Source organism: Mustela erminea, chromosome 9 (assembly GCF_009829155.1).
Source record: "Mustela erminea isolate mMusErm1 chromosome 9, mMusErm1.Pri, whole genome shotgun sequence".
Lineage (NCBI taxonomy): Eukaryota > Metazoa > Chordata > Mammalia > Carnivora > Mustelidae > Mustela > Mustela erminea.
This window is the reverse complement of record NC_045622.1, coordinates 57381616-57393677: the sequence shown is the minus strand read 5'-3', so window position 1 is coordinate 57393677 and position 12062 is coordinate 57381616. Positions and strand designations below refer to the sequence as shown.

General features: G+C 44.3%; 1 protein-coding gene across 9 annotated transcripts in view; it reads right to left on the bottom strand.

Moving 5' to 3' along the window:
• NUMA1 (nuclear mitotic apparatus protein 1) overlaps positions 1-12062 on the bottom strand; it is a 77522-nt gene that overhangs the window by 22516 nt on the left and 42944 nt on the right. For all 9 annotated transcript variants that reach the window (XM_032359504.1, XM_032359507.1, XM_032359509.1 and 6 more), the window contains exons 3-4: positions 6598-6683; positions 636-715 (exon numbers count right to left, since the gene is read on the bottom strand). In XM_032359504.1, coding sequence (XP_032215395.1) covers positions 636-715; positions 6598-6683 — 166 coding nt within the window. The remainder of the gene's footprint in view (positions 1-635; positions 716-6597; positions 6684-12062) is intronic.

Here is a 12062-nt window from a genome sequence, read left to right as displayed (position 1 = left end):
CGGCTACCACCTTTCCCATAATTCTCTTGAGGGAGAGACTGCTCCCATGTCACAGATGAGGACTCCATGGTCCATGACTGCAAAAGGGAGGGGACTGACAAGCACTGTCCTAGTTTTTCATCTGTTCCTAATAATATGGGATGTTATCATTCCCTCCATTCAAAGATAAGGAACCTATGTCCAGAAAAGTCACACAGGCTGTGAGAAGAAGGGCCAAGACCTCAACCTAAATCTGCCTTTTCCCCTGCTCCCCAACCACTGCCTAGGCAATTAATTCAAAGTTATCCAGGGGAAATGTTTCTCTTGCAAGGGAAAGAGGATAACATGGATCCATCCCTCTCTTCCAACTCCTTGCAGTGGGTGGGGGACAAGAGCCCAAGGTGATGTGTCCCCAAAACTGACCTCTGGCTCTACCTATATCTCAGAGACAGTCTGCAGGGTTGAAGGGACACTCTCCTTCCCTAACATCAGCATCACCAGACCCAGGGAAACAGGTGTACTCATCCCTGTGGTACAGAATCAGTGGCCTTGAGCCTTTGCTCCTCCAGACACTGGGAGCTGGTTCCCCTGGACTTCCAAAGTCCCAGGAGTTGAGGAAGCAGCTCTTTTTGAGCCAGATAAAGAAAGGTGCTTACTCTGCAAAAAGCTGCACACAAATTCCAGTCTCTCTGGCACCGGCTGTTGCAGGATTTGCTGCCCCTCTTCAGTGCCGTGGCTAGAAAAAAAACAAAGATCAGGACCAGAGTACTTAGCAATCCTTCCCTCCTTGTGACTCCATTACATACCACCTTCCCGTTCCTCCAGGCCTGGTCTGCACTGGATCTAGGAGAGAACCAGACCAAATTCTGGAGGCAGGGGAGAAGAGACCAAAACACCATTTGGTCAGAAGGAACTGTGTGGTGGGTGAAAAGTGGGAACTTCAGGCATGTAGTCCTTCTGAAAAAGATGGCACTCTTCTCCACCCTAACTGTAAATATGAAAAAGCTCTGTGGGAAGGGGCTGAGGGGAGAAGACAGCAGCACAGATGAAGGGGAAGCTAGGTTCAACAGTCTGGAATGGCTCCACTGTAAAACGTCAGGAAGCCGGGAGGAAAATGGCTAGGGAAAGACAGACGATGGAAAGGGAAACAGGCCCAAGAACTGAAAAGAAGGAGCAAATTCCCAAGGCTCCAAAGTGCCAGGGCGAAGTTCAACACCAGACTGAAAGCTGAGATGGCTAAAGCCAAGAGATAACAATCTTCTTCTTTTTTTTCTTTAAGATTTTATGTTTTAGAGAGCAGGAATGAGGGGTGGGGGATGCAGAGAGAGAGGGAGAGAGAGAGAGAGAGAGAGACTCAAGCTGACTCCTTGCTGAGCGCAGACGACCCTGAGATCATGACCTGAGCTCAAATCAAGAGTCACATGCTTAACCAACTGAGCCACCTAGGCGCCCGGGGACAACACTCTTCATCAGGTGCTATTGCTGTGCTAGTCTGTTTAACAGCAACAGCGACAGGCTGAGGGAGCAAGGAGGGAAGGGAGGCAGCAGGGGGAGCTCTCACACAGCTCAGGCCCCTGGCCCTGGGTGTTCAAGCTAACTGCAATTTCAATTTTAGGGGTGAACAGCTCCACTTCAAGTTAGAGTGGACTCTTCTTCTTGGGCCACTACAGCTGGAGATACTGATTAAAGGAGCCTCTTGTTCCTCAATCTCCAGGTTCTACTGATCTCCAGGTTTCAGCCAACTTTCTGGAGGGCAGGCCCTAGAACCAGAGAACTTGCCTGCAAGACATCCTTGCCAAGCAAAAGCAGCATCCAAGCCAAGACCATGAATGTATCTCCCTCCCTCTCTCACAGGATAACAGGCTTCTTCCAAGTGCAGCTAGTTTTTTTTCTGCTTATTTTCTGGATAGCTGGTTTGTGATTAGGGACTCCTACAGAGCCTTCAGGAGATGTTCATCTCCTCCCAGACTCCTAAAAGAGCCACCTTTCCTCCCCACCCACAATCTGGAACACTGTGACTCCTTGACTCAGCACAGAGCATTAGATAAAAATAAAGAGGATTCTCAGGTTAAATGCTTGGGAAATACTGAGTTAAACCAAACTGAACATTTTCTAAAGAAGGCAATATAACATGCATTATTTCCCAAACCTATTTGACCACAAAACCTCTTTTTTCCTTACTAAGCCCTGGGATAAGTAAAGTTGCACGGAACATGCTTTAAAAATGCTGGACCTCGGGGCGCCTGGGTGGCTCAGTGGGTTAAAGCCTCTGCCTTCGGCTCAGGTCATGATCAGGTCAGGGTCCTGTGATCGAGCCCCGAGTCAAGCTCCCTGCTCAGCGGAGAGCCTGCTTCCTCCTCTCTCTCTGCCTGCCTCTCTGCCTACTTGTGATTTCCGTCTGTCAAATAAATTTTAAAAAAAAAAAAAATGCTGGACCCCAGGCCATCCAGCCCATCATTTAAAACTGAGTTCAAGGGGATACCTGGGGGGCTCAGTCAGTTAAGCATCTGCCTTCAGCTTAGGTCATGATCCCAGGGTCCTGGGATGGAGCCCCAGCATGGGATCTCTGCTCAGAAAGGAGCCTGCTTCTCCCTTTGCCTGCCACTTCCCCTGCTTATACGGTCTCTCACATGCTCTCTCTGCCAAATAAATAAAATCTTCAAAAAATAAATAAATAAATAATAAAACTGAGTTCAAGTCTTATGTCTGGCAGGAAGCCATCCAGAACCACTGCCAGTCATGCCTTCCCACTCCTCAGGAATTCCTACATCCTAAATGATGGATACAAAGGCATCATTTACAATGGACCACACCCACCACACGCCCTGAACTCGAGGGTACAGGAGATACTCAGTACATACGGGTTGACTGACAGATGAAGGAGGCTCTGTAATAGGAAGAGCAGAGATCAAGGTCAGTAACATGAACATCAGGGCATTAGGTTCTGGCAAAAGGATTCCATTAAACTTTGCTATTCAGGCCTCACAGACATCAAAGAGATGGGACAGCTTTTTTGCTTCAGGCTATTCATACACAAAACAGAAAGGGCAACTTGTTAGAAAGTTTATGTAAAACCCAGAGAGAACGCTAGGTGGCCAAGGAACAAGTCCTGTTCAATTCCCACAGCTGCTATCTGCCACCAACCCTGCCACCCTCCGTCGTCCTCCTCGAGAACTAGCATCTAATTTAGGTTAGCAACAGTAGCAGCATCCGCAATGAAAAAGCCAGAATATGTTCACGAAGAACATCTGTTTTTCTGAAGGAAATTGGTCTGCCCTGTCCTGGACCAGAGATGGAGATCCGGGTTAACCTGGAATTTTCAGTAGTCCATCCCCTCCAACATACACATACTTAGACATCCGTGTTCTCTCTCCCTCTCACCTTCCCTCCACCTCCACTCCTCCTACTCTAAGGCTCACGCAGTGAATCAGAAGACAACTAGGAAATCTGTAACTCTCCCTATGAAAATTTCCTACCAGGTTATAAACCTACAGTGGCTATACCAAGGACACACATCCCTACCCATGGACATATCTAGTGCTCTTGTCATTAGACCAAGGAAATTTATCTCAACAGCAAAAGCTCCTTGTTTTTTTTTGTTTGTTTTTTTCTGGAAAGCAAAGCAAGGTTTATTGATAGTACAAAGCTCCCAAGGAGGGAGGTAATCTGAAAGGGTTACCCTTTCTTTTCTTTTTTTTTTTAAAAAGATTTATTTATTTATTTATTTATTTGACAGAGAGAGAGAGAGAGAGAGAGATCACAAGTAGACAGAGAGGCAGGCAGAGAGAGAGAGAGAAGTAGGCTCCCCGCTGAGCAGAGAGCCCGATGCGGGACTCGATCCCAGGACCCGAGATCATGACCTGAGCTGAAGGCAGCGGCTTAACCCACTGAGCCACCCAGGCGCCCCAAGATGATCCTTTCTTTTAAGATTTTATTTTTTTAAGTAATATCTACCCCTAATGTAGGCTCAAACTCACAACCCCAAAATCAGCAAGCACATGCTCCACCAACTGAGCCAGCTAGGTGCTCTACCTTGATCCACTAAGTTCAGAAAACAAAAACAAAAACAAAAAAACAGCTGCACCCTACTGTATGTTACAAGGGCTGGCTCCCCTCAACACCCGGCTGCCCCTCCTTTGAGTGATTCTAAAATTCAGTAGTAGGTTAGATATTGTCAGCCTAATGATTTTACCAGCTACTGGTGTTAACAATCTAGATTTACCACTTCATCAGGGTTTGAAAAATAATTATTTTCAACAGGAATTGCAAAATGCTGACTTATGGGTGGTACTCAATTCTATCTATTAAGTATCCTTGTAAAAAACAAACAGCAACAAAAAAACCTTAAACAATCAAGCTTGGCTCTAATCATCAGTTTATAGGCAACAAGGGGATGAGAAGAACAAGCTGAGCAGCACCATGATTATACAACTAATAAAATCCAGAACTAAGACTGGAAGAAAAAAAAATGGGGATAAGGTATGGGGATAGAAATGAGGAAGAAACAAGACTGGTGGGAGGAGAGGAGCCCCTGATAAAAGCTCATCCATACCATGACTGAAGATTTTTTATTTTAATCTTCTGACAAGGAAGAGTCACTGAGGCCCAGCAACTGTGGGGCATCATAATGGGAGCAGGACTGCAGGAAGGAATGCCCTGGGACATGCAAAGATTAGAGAAGGACGAGGTCACAAGGGCCTGGTATCCAGAATGAGGCAGGGACAGGGATGTGAGAAGTCTTCCAAGGACAAACTGAGAGGATGGTGACTGAGTAGGATCACTGCCAAGCAGAGGGAGGAATTTAGGATGATGCTGAGGAGTACCTGGGTGGCTCAGTGGGTGAAGCCTCTGCCTTTGGCTCAGGTCATGATCTCAGGGTCCTAGGACTGAGCCCTGCATTGGGCTCTCTGCACAGCAGGGAGCCTGCTTCCCTCCCCCCCTTCCTGCTGCCCTGCCTACTTCTGATCTCTTTCTCTCTGTCAAATAAATAAATAAAATCTTTACAAAAAAAAAAAGTGCTGAAAGGTCCTGCTGGGATAACTGGGAGAGAAAATGTCTATACCAAAATAAGAAAACAGTGACTTCTTTACTTCTTTTCACTAAGGCAGGTGCTGGTTAGAGCCACAGGGACTTCCAAAACATCTTATAAGACATCCTACCACCAACATACATTTCAAAAAATACATTCAAAACATTAAAAACAAAAACCACTCCAGTGAATCCATCTGTTCTAGCATACTCAGCCCCACTAGACTTTGCTGAAGAAGAGTATCAACTACATTTTCATTCATTTACTTACTCAATAAACATTAACCATTTTACTGTGTTAAGCAAGGTGCAGAGGATCCCAAGGGGAATCAGACCCAACCCCTACCTTTGACCAACTTAGTTCTACCTTCTTTCCCCATGAATAGGTGGCCAAGCTGCTTCACAGAGATGCTGACTCCCTAGCACCAGTTCCTACCCTGCTATGTGTGGAACAGAAACACCGTCAACACCTCAGTCTGTCCCTGACCTGGGGGCTCAGAGTCAACTGTGCCTTCCTTTAAAAAGTGAGGGTCCTGGGGTGCCTGGGTAGCTCAATCGTTAAGTGTCTGCATTTGGTTTAGGTCATGATCCCTGGGTCCTGGGATGGAGCCCCACATTAGGCTCCCTGCTCAGCGGGAGGCCTCCTTTCCCTCTCCCACTCCCCCTGCTTACGTTCCCTCTCTCGCTGTCTCTCTCTGTCAAATAAATAAATAAATATCTTAAAAAAATAAAGTGAGGGTGCTGTTCAAAGGAACCATGCTAGAGACAGAAAACAAAGCTCACTAGAATCCTTGCTACATGACAGCAAGCTTCTTATCAAACGCTAATCGACTTCACAGAGCAAGTTAATGAGGTGAAAACCCCAAAAATGCTGTAATGGTTTAGAAAGGAGCATATCAGGACACGGGGGTGGCTCAGTCTGTTAAGCATTAAGCGTCTGCCTTCCTTCCTTCAGGTCAGGATCCCAGGGTCCTGGGATGGAGCCCCACATCCAGCTCCCTGACCAGCAGGGAGTTTGCTTCTCCCTCTCCCTCTGTGTGCTCTCAAGTGCGAGGGGGCTCTCTCTAGTAAATAAATACATAAATCTTTAAAAAACAAAAACAAAACATATCTGTGCTGCGCTAACAGGTTTGAGATAAGATTTCCAGGTTTGAGATAAGTGCTGCTTAATTCTCTCAAGTGCAAGAGCTTCCCCATTTCTTCTTCCTGGCCCTACAGTTGCCAAGGAGGGCTTGTGAGAGAAGGACAAGCCACAAGAGGAGGGTATGGAAGACTCTCATTGAGACAAGAGGACAGCGAGCTCCAGAACAGACTCCTGAAACACCGTGAAAGCAAGGAGATTTGCAGGCTCTCCTGCACAAGCGTGAGGAATCCTGAAGGTGGAAAAAGAGCAAAAGCTCTCCCACAGACAGACACAGCGGCCCAAGGAGGAGGCCCGTGTGCCCTTGTCTCTGGCTCCATGCTGGCAGTCCTGCCCTGGCCCTCCATCATAGCTGTTGGCACAGAAAGGGGATAAATGCAGTGCCCGCCCCAACACCCCAACACATGGCCTCCCCTGAGGGGCTGGCGAGGGGCATGGCGCATACTCACATACTGTCGATGATCTTGATGAACACGCTGCAGTCCTGGAGCTGCAGCACAGCCTCCACAGGGCTCGCCACATGCAGACTGTTCACCTGCAAAACACAGGGCAGAGCCTGCTGAAACAGGCGGAGGCTCGGGAAGCACTGTGCTCGCTCCTCTCCCCAGAGGCCCACAAGCTGCCGGCTCGCCTGGAGTGCCTGCAGCTGCAGGCCACAGGCCTTCAGGAGCATTCACTTCAGCCAAGGAGAGCTGCTGCCCCCACTGGTCCAGTGACAGCCACTGTGAGAGTCCGTCCTCTGGCTTCAAGTAAATTAGAGCTTACATTCTAGGATGTTCCGCCACAGGGATACACTTTAAATATAAAGTAGGCATAAAATGGTTTTCTGGAAGGATATGTGAGAAACTGTACCACCACTGCCTCAAGGGACAGAAACTTGATGGCTGAAAGTCAGATGTAGGGAAAAAGAAAGGCTTTTTATATTATTGCCCTTTGTAGCTCTTGTATGTTTACATTATAACCCTCTGTAGCCCAAATTATCACCCTACAGCCCTTTCTATCTCTTGAATTTTGAAATATCTAATCAAAACTTACATTAAATGCTACATATATCTTACACACTCCCACAGATATAAAATCTTGTTACTAATCCATTTTAAAAATTCTTTCCAGACATAAAACTGTGGCTGACACAGGGAGAAATGATGAGGCAATAAGATAATTTAAAAAAAAAGGAGGAAAAGAAGAGCTGGGAACCCCAGGAAAAAACTTGTCAATTCCAATTCAACTGCCTGCTTCTCTTCTTTGCCTTCTGGCTGGCATCCATCTAACTAGTCTTTACAACTAGGAAATTCACCACCAGTCATCTGCAAATGAGTCAGGTACACAGGTTATTCAACAAGCATATACAGCCAACTTGAACAGAAAAACTTCATAAATTCCAAAACCACCAAGTTCAGAAGTAGTCTGGGCTGAACCTCACCTTTGTTAGTACACAGGAAAAAAAGGGTTTGCTAAACCAATCAATCCTGTGTGCAACACTGAGGAAGGAGGGAACTCAGGCTGCTTGTCAAGGTATTTATTTGTAAGAACCTCAGCAGAGGGGTTATGTGCAATGAATAGATTCTACTCTTTAAAATGTGCTCTTTAAAAGATACTGGGCTATGGGGTGCCTGGCTGGCTCAGTTGGAAGCACATACTACTCTTAATCTCTGGGTCCTGATTTTGAGCCCCACACTGGGGGAGAGGGATGCTTTTCTTTTTAGTAACCCCCCCAAAAAAGAAAGAAAGAAAACATTACTAATAAATAAAAATATAAATATTTATATGGGGCTGGGAGCTCCCAAATTAAAATTTTAGACCTAACTCCTTCACTAACTTGCCAGGAACTCTGTTATCAACTTATTTCTTTCTGTGCCTACTTTCTCACTCGCCAAATGGATGGAATCCCTACATTGTTTACTTTAGAGGACCAGTGTGGGTTTAAATGGGATTATGAACGCAAGAACACATTACAAGATGAAAGTGCTAAATGCAAAGCACTATTATGGTTAATAAAATTAAAATAATGGAAGTAGATGCAGCAAAACTTCTACTTCTCAGTAGTTTAATTAGCTGACTGCACTAGAGAACGGGAGCATTTAAAAAAAAAAAAAAAAGAATGACAACCACAGAAATTATACTATTTATTTGATTAAATACTTATTTTTTTTAAATAATTTTTTTAAGGCTTTATTTATTCATTTAAAAGAGAAGGAGAGTACAAGCAGGGAGAGCAGCAGGCAAAGTGGGAGGGAGAAGCAAGCTCTCTGCTGTGCCAGGAGCTGGATGTGGGACTCGATCTCAGGACCCTGGGATCATGACCTGAGCTGAAGGCAGCCGCTTAATGAACTGAGCCAGCCAGGTGCTCCTATTTGTGTGAACTGAGCCAGCCAGGTGGCGGGGAGGTGGGGTGGGGTGGGGTGGGGTGGGGTGGGGGGTGTGTGTGTGTGTGTGTGTGTATGTATGTATGTAAAATTTTATTTATTTATTTGAGAGATAGCAGGGGGAGGAGCAGAGGGAAGGTACAAGCAGACTCCCTGCTTGGTGGCAAGCCCAATTCCAGACTCAATCTCAGGACCCTGAGATCACAGCCTGGGCAGAAGTCAGAGGATGGATTAACTGAGCCACCCTAGTGCCCCTACATACTTCAATATCAAAAACAACTTCTAGGGACACCTGGGTGGCTCAGTCAGTTAACTGTCTGTCTTCAGTTCAGGTCATGATTCCAGGGTCCTGGGATCGAGGTCCGCGTCAGGCTTTTTGCTCAGCAAGGAGCCTGATGCCCCCCCTGCTTGTAGGTGCTCACTCTCTCCCTCTGACAAATAAATAAATCTTTAAAAAATTAAAAAAAAAAAAAAGAAAACTTCTAGATGCATCTAAATGAAAACAGGTTAAGCGTTTTTTTAAAAAGTGTAGAACATAAAGTGCAAACTCTCACTGAAGTCTTAAATTTACACCATCCATATATATATATATATATATATATATACTTGTATATACATAAATATGTATACTTATATTTATAGCATCTTTTGAGGGGAATAGCCTAATCTAATAGCCTAATTAGTCAGGAAAGGCCAGTGTAAATTTTTGAGGAAGATTCTGAATATTCCAGGCCAAGATCCTTTTCCACCAGCTGAAAATGAAGAGAGCACCAAGACAGTAAGCATCCAAAACCACCTCCTTTTAATACTCCTTGTAATAGAAAGAAAACTTTCAAAGGCTATGAATGCTTTTTCACTAAAAAGACTGAAAAATCACACCAGTTCATTTCAAGTCACTTAAGATTTCTGGATTCATCTCCTGTCAATTAAGTAACAATCTAGCAATAGTTTCTTTTATGCAGATAAAAATTCATTTTCTTCCTGTGCATTATTTTGCTCTCAAATCAGAAATCACTGGAAAGTGGAGGAAGCGGAGAAACTCTTTCATCTTTAGTCAGGGATTAAAACACGGAAAGAAGGGCCAAACTCACTGATTTTCAGGGTGGTTTAAGGTTGTCAAATCTTAAAAAGTTCCCCTTTCCCTGTATCAATTCATTTACTGTAACTGCTGGGTATAGAACAATTTTAAGCTATTCTTCAAGTAAAGTATAAATTTATTTTTATACTATAAAACAAATTATTAAAATTTGGGGGGGGGCGCCTGGGTGGCTCAGTGGGTTAAGCCGCTGCCTTCGGCTCAGGTCATGATCTCAGGGTCCTGGGATGGAGTCCCACATCGGGCTCTCTGCTCAGCAGGGAGCCTGCTTTCTCCTCTCCTCTCTCTGCCTGCCTCTCTGCCTACTTGTGATCTCTCTCTCTCTGTCAAATAAATAAATAAATAATCTTTAAAAAAAAAAAAAAAACTTTAAAAAAATTAAAAAAAAAAAATAAAAATAAAAAAATAAAATTTTGGGGAAAAAAACACTTATTCTAGTATTTTAATATATGTACTTTAAGCATTTTGATGTATTTCTTTCCAATCTTTTCTTCCTGTATCATTTTTCCCTAAACCACAACTAAAATTGTCACGTGTGTTCTCTGCCACTCTTCATAAAAAGCATTTGACACAGCTACATTATCATAAAATCCACTTTAGCTGTCTAATTTTTGCTTAAATTGAAAATTCCTAAAAAAAATTTCTATGTTACCATATATTAATATTTTACTGCATTGTTCATTTTGACTTTTGAAAAAGTACACAAGTACCTGCTATTTAATAAAACTAGCCCTGTATTGGTTCTTCTCTGTAATGGTAGTACTCACCATAAAAACAAGTTTAGGACCTAAATAAATAAACTTAAAACAGTGTGGCTAAAGGTTCCCCCAGTATTCAGTTAATCCACTGAACTGCAGACAAAGCTCATAGTCCCCCAAACCCAACCAGCCCCTCAGGGATGAGAGGAGGGAAAGGAAGAGACAATATTTTTTCTTCTCTTCCCCTTTTTTTTTTTTTTTTTTGGGTAAAAGATGTTATTTGTTTGACACAGAGAGAGAGCCAAAGAGGGAGCACAAGCAGGGGGAGTGGGAGAGGGAGATGCAGGTTCACCACAGAGCAGGAAGCCCGACACAGGGCTCGATCCCAGGACCCCAGGATCATGACCTGAGCAAAAGGCAGATGCTTAATGACTGAGCCACCCAGGCACCCCTAAAATATTCTAAAAAAATTTTTTTTTTTTTTAAAGATTTTATTTATTTATTTGACAGACAGAGATCACAAGTAGGCAGAGAGAGAGAGAGGAGGAGGAAGCAGGCTCCCTGCCCAGCAGAGAGCCCAATGCGGGACTCGATCCCAGGACCCTGAGATCATGACCTGAGCCGAAGGCAGAGGCTTAGCCCACTGAGCCACCCAGGCGCCCCTATTCTAAAAATTTTAAATGGCTTTTTCATTGGCCCTAATCATGCCCCAGCAATATCTGAAGTATCAAGAATTATTATTTATTCAGATATAGTACTAGATGTTTTCTACACACAGTATGTCTTCATTCTCCATGAGGTATTTTTATTTCCATTTTAAAAATAAGGTGCTGAGAAGCTAAGTAACTTGCCCTGGGTCACACACCTGGGCCAGATCAGTAATTCTAGATCAGGCTGTCTGACTCCAAGGTACAGGCTTGTCATCACTACATTCTGTGTCCTCTTCTACTTCCCTGCAGCTTTATGTTCCCAATGCTTGGTATTACTCTCTCATTTGCCATTGTTCATATTGGACAGAAGATATATGAAAAGACCTAGTGCAATGATTTAAGTAATCAAGAAGGAGTGGGCGCCTGGTAGCTCCATCCTTAAGCTTCTGCCCTGGGCTCAGGTCGAGATGCCAGAGTCCTGGGATGGAGCCTGGCATGGGGCTCCCTGCTCAGCAGGAAGCCTGCTTCTTCCTCCCCCACTACCCCTGCTTGTGTTCCCTCTCTCACTGTCTCTCTCTGAATCAAATAAATAAAATCTTTTTTTTAACATTTTTTTTTTTTAAGATTTTATTTATTTATTTGACACAGAGAGAAGTCACAAGTAGGCAGAGAGAGAGAGGGAAGCAGGCTCCCTGTCAAACAGAGAGCCAGATTCGGGCCTTGATCCCAGGACTCTGAGACCACGACCTGAGCCAAAAGCAGAGGCTTAACCCAGGGGCCCAATAAATAAAATCTTAAAAAAAAAAAAAAAAAAAAAAAAGTCAACAGAAGGACAATGGAAGCAGACAGAAACATGGTAAAGAAATTGAGGAGAACCTTGCCCTACAATAAAAGCCTTTCAAGACCAAAGTCCCGCATGTTAGTGAAGATCAGGATAAAGGCTTCTAAGTCAGAAAAATCCACAGGAAGCAAATGAAGAAGGGTGTCTGTGCCATGCTACAGCCAACCCTTCCATGACCAAAAGGAAATGACAACCTCTCCTAAGGGGTGCCTGGGTGGCTCAGTGGGGTAAGCCTCTACCTTTGGCTCAGGTCTTGATCTCAG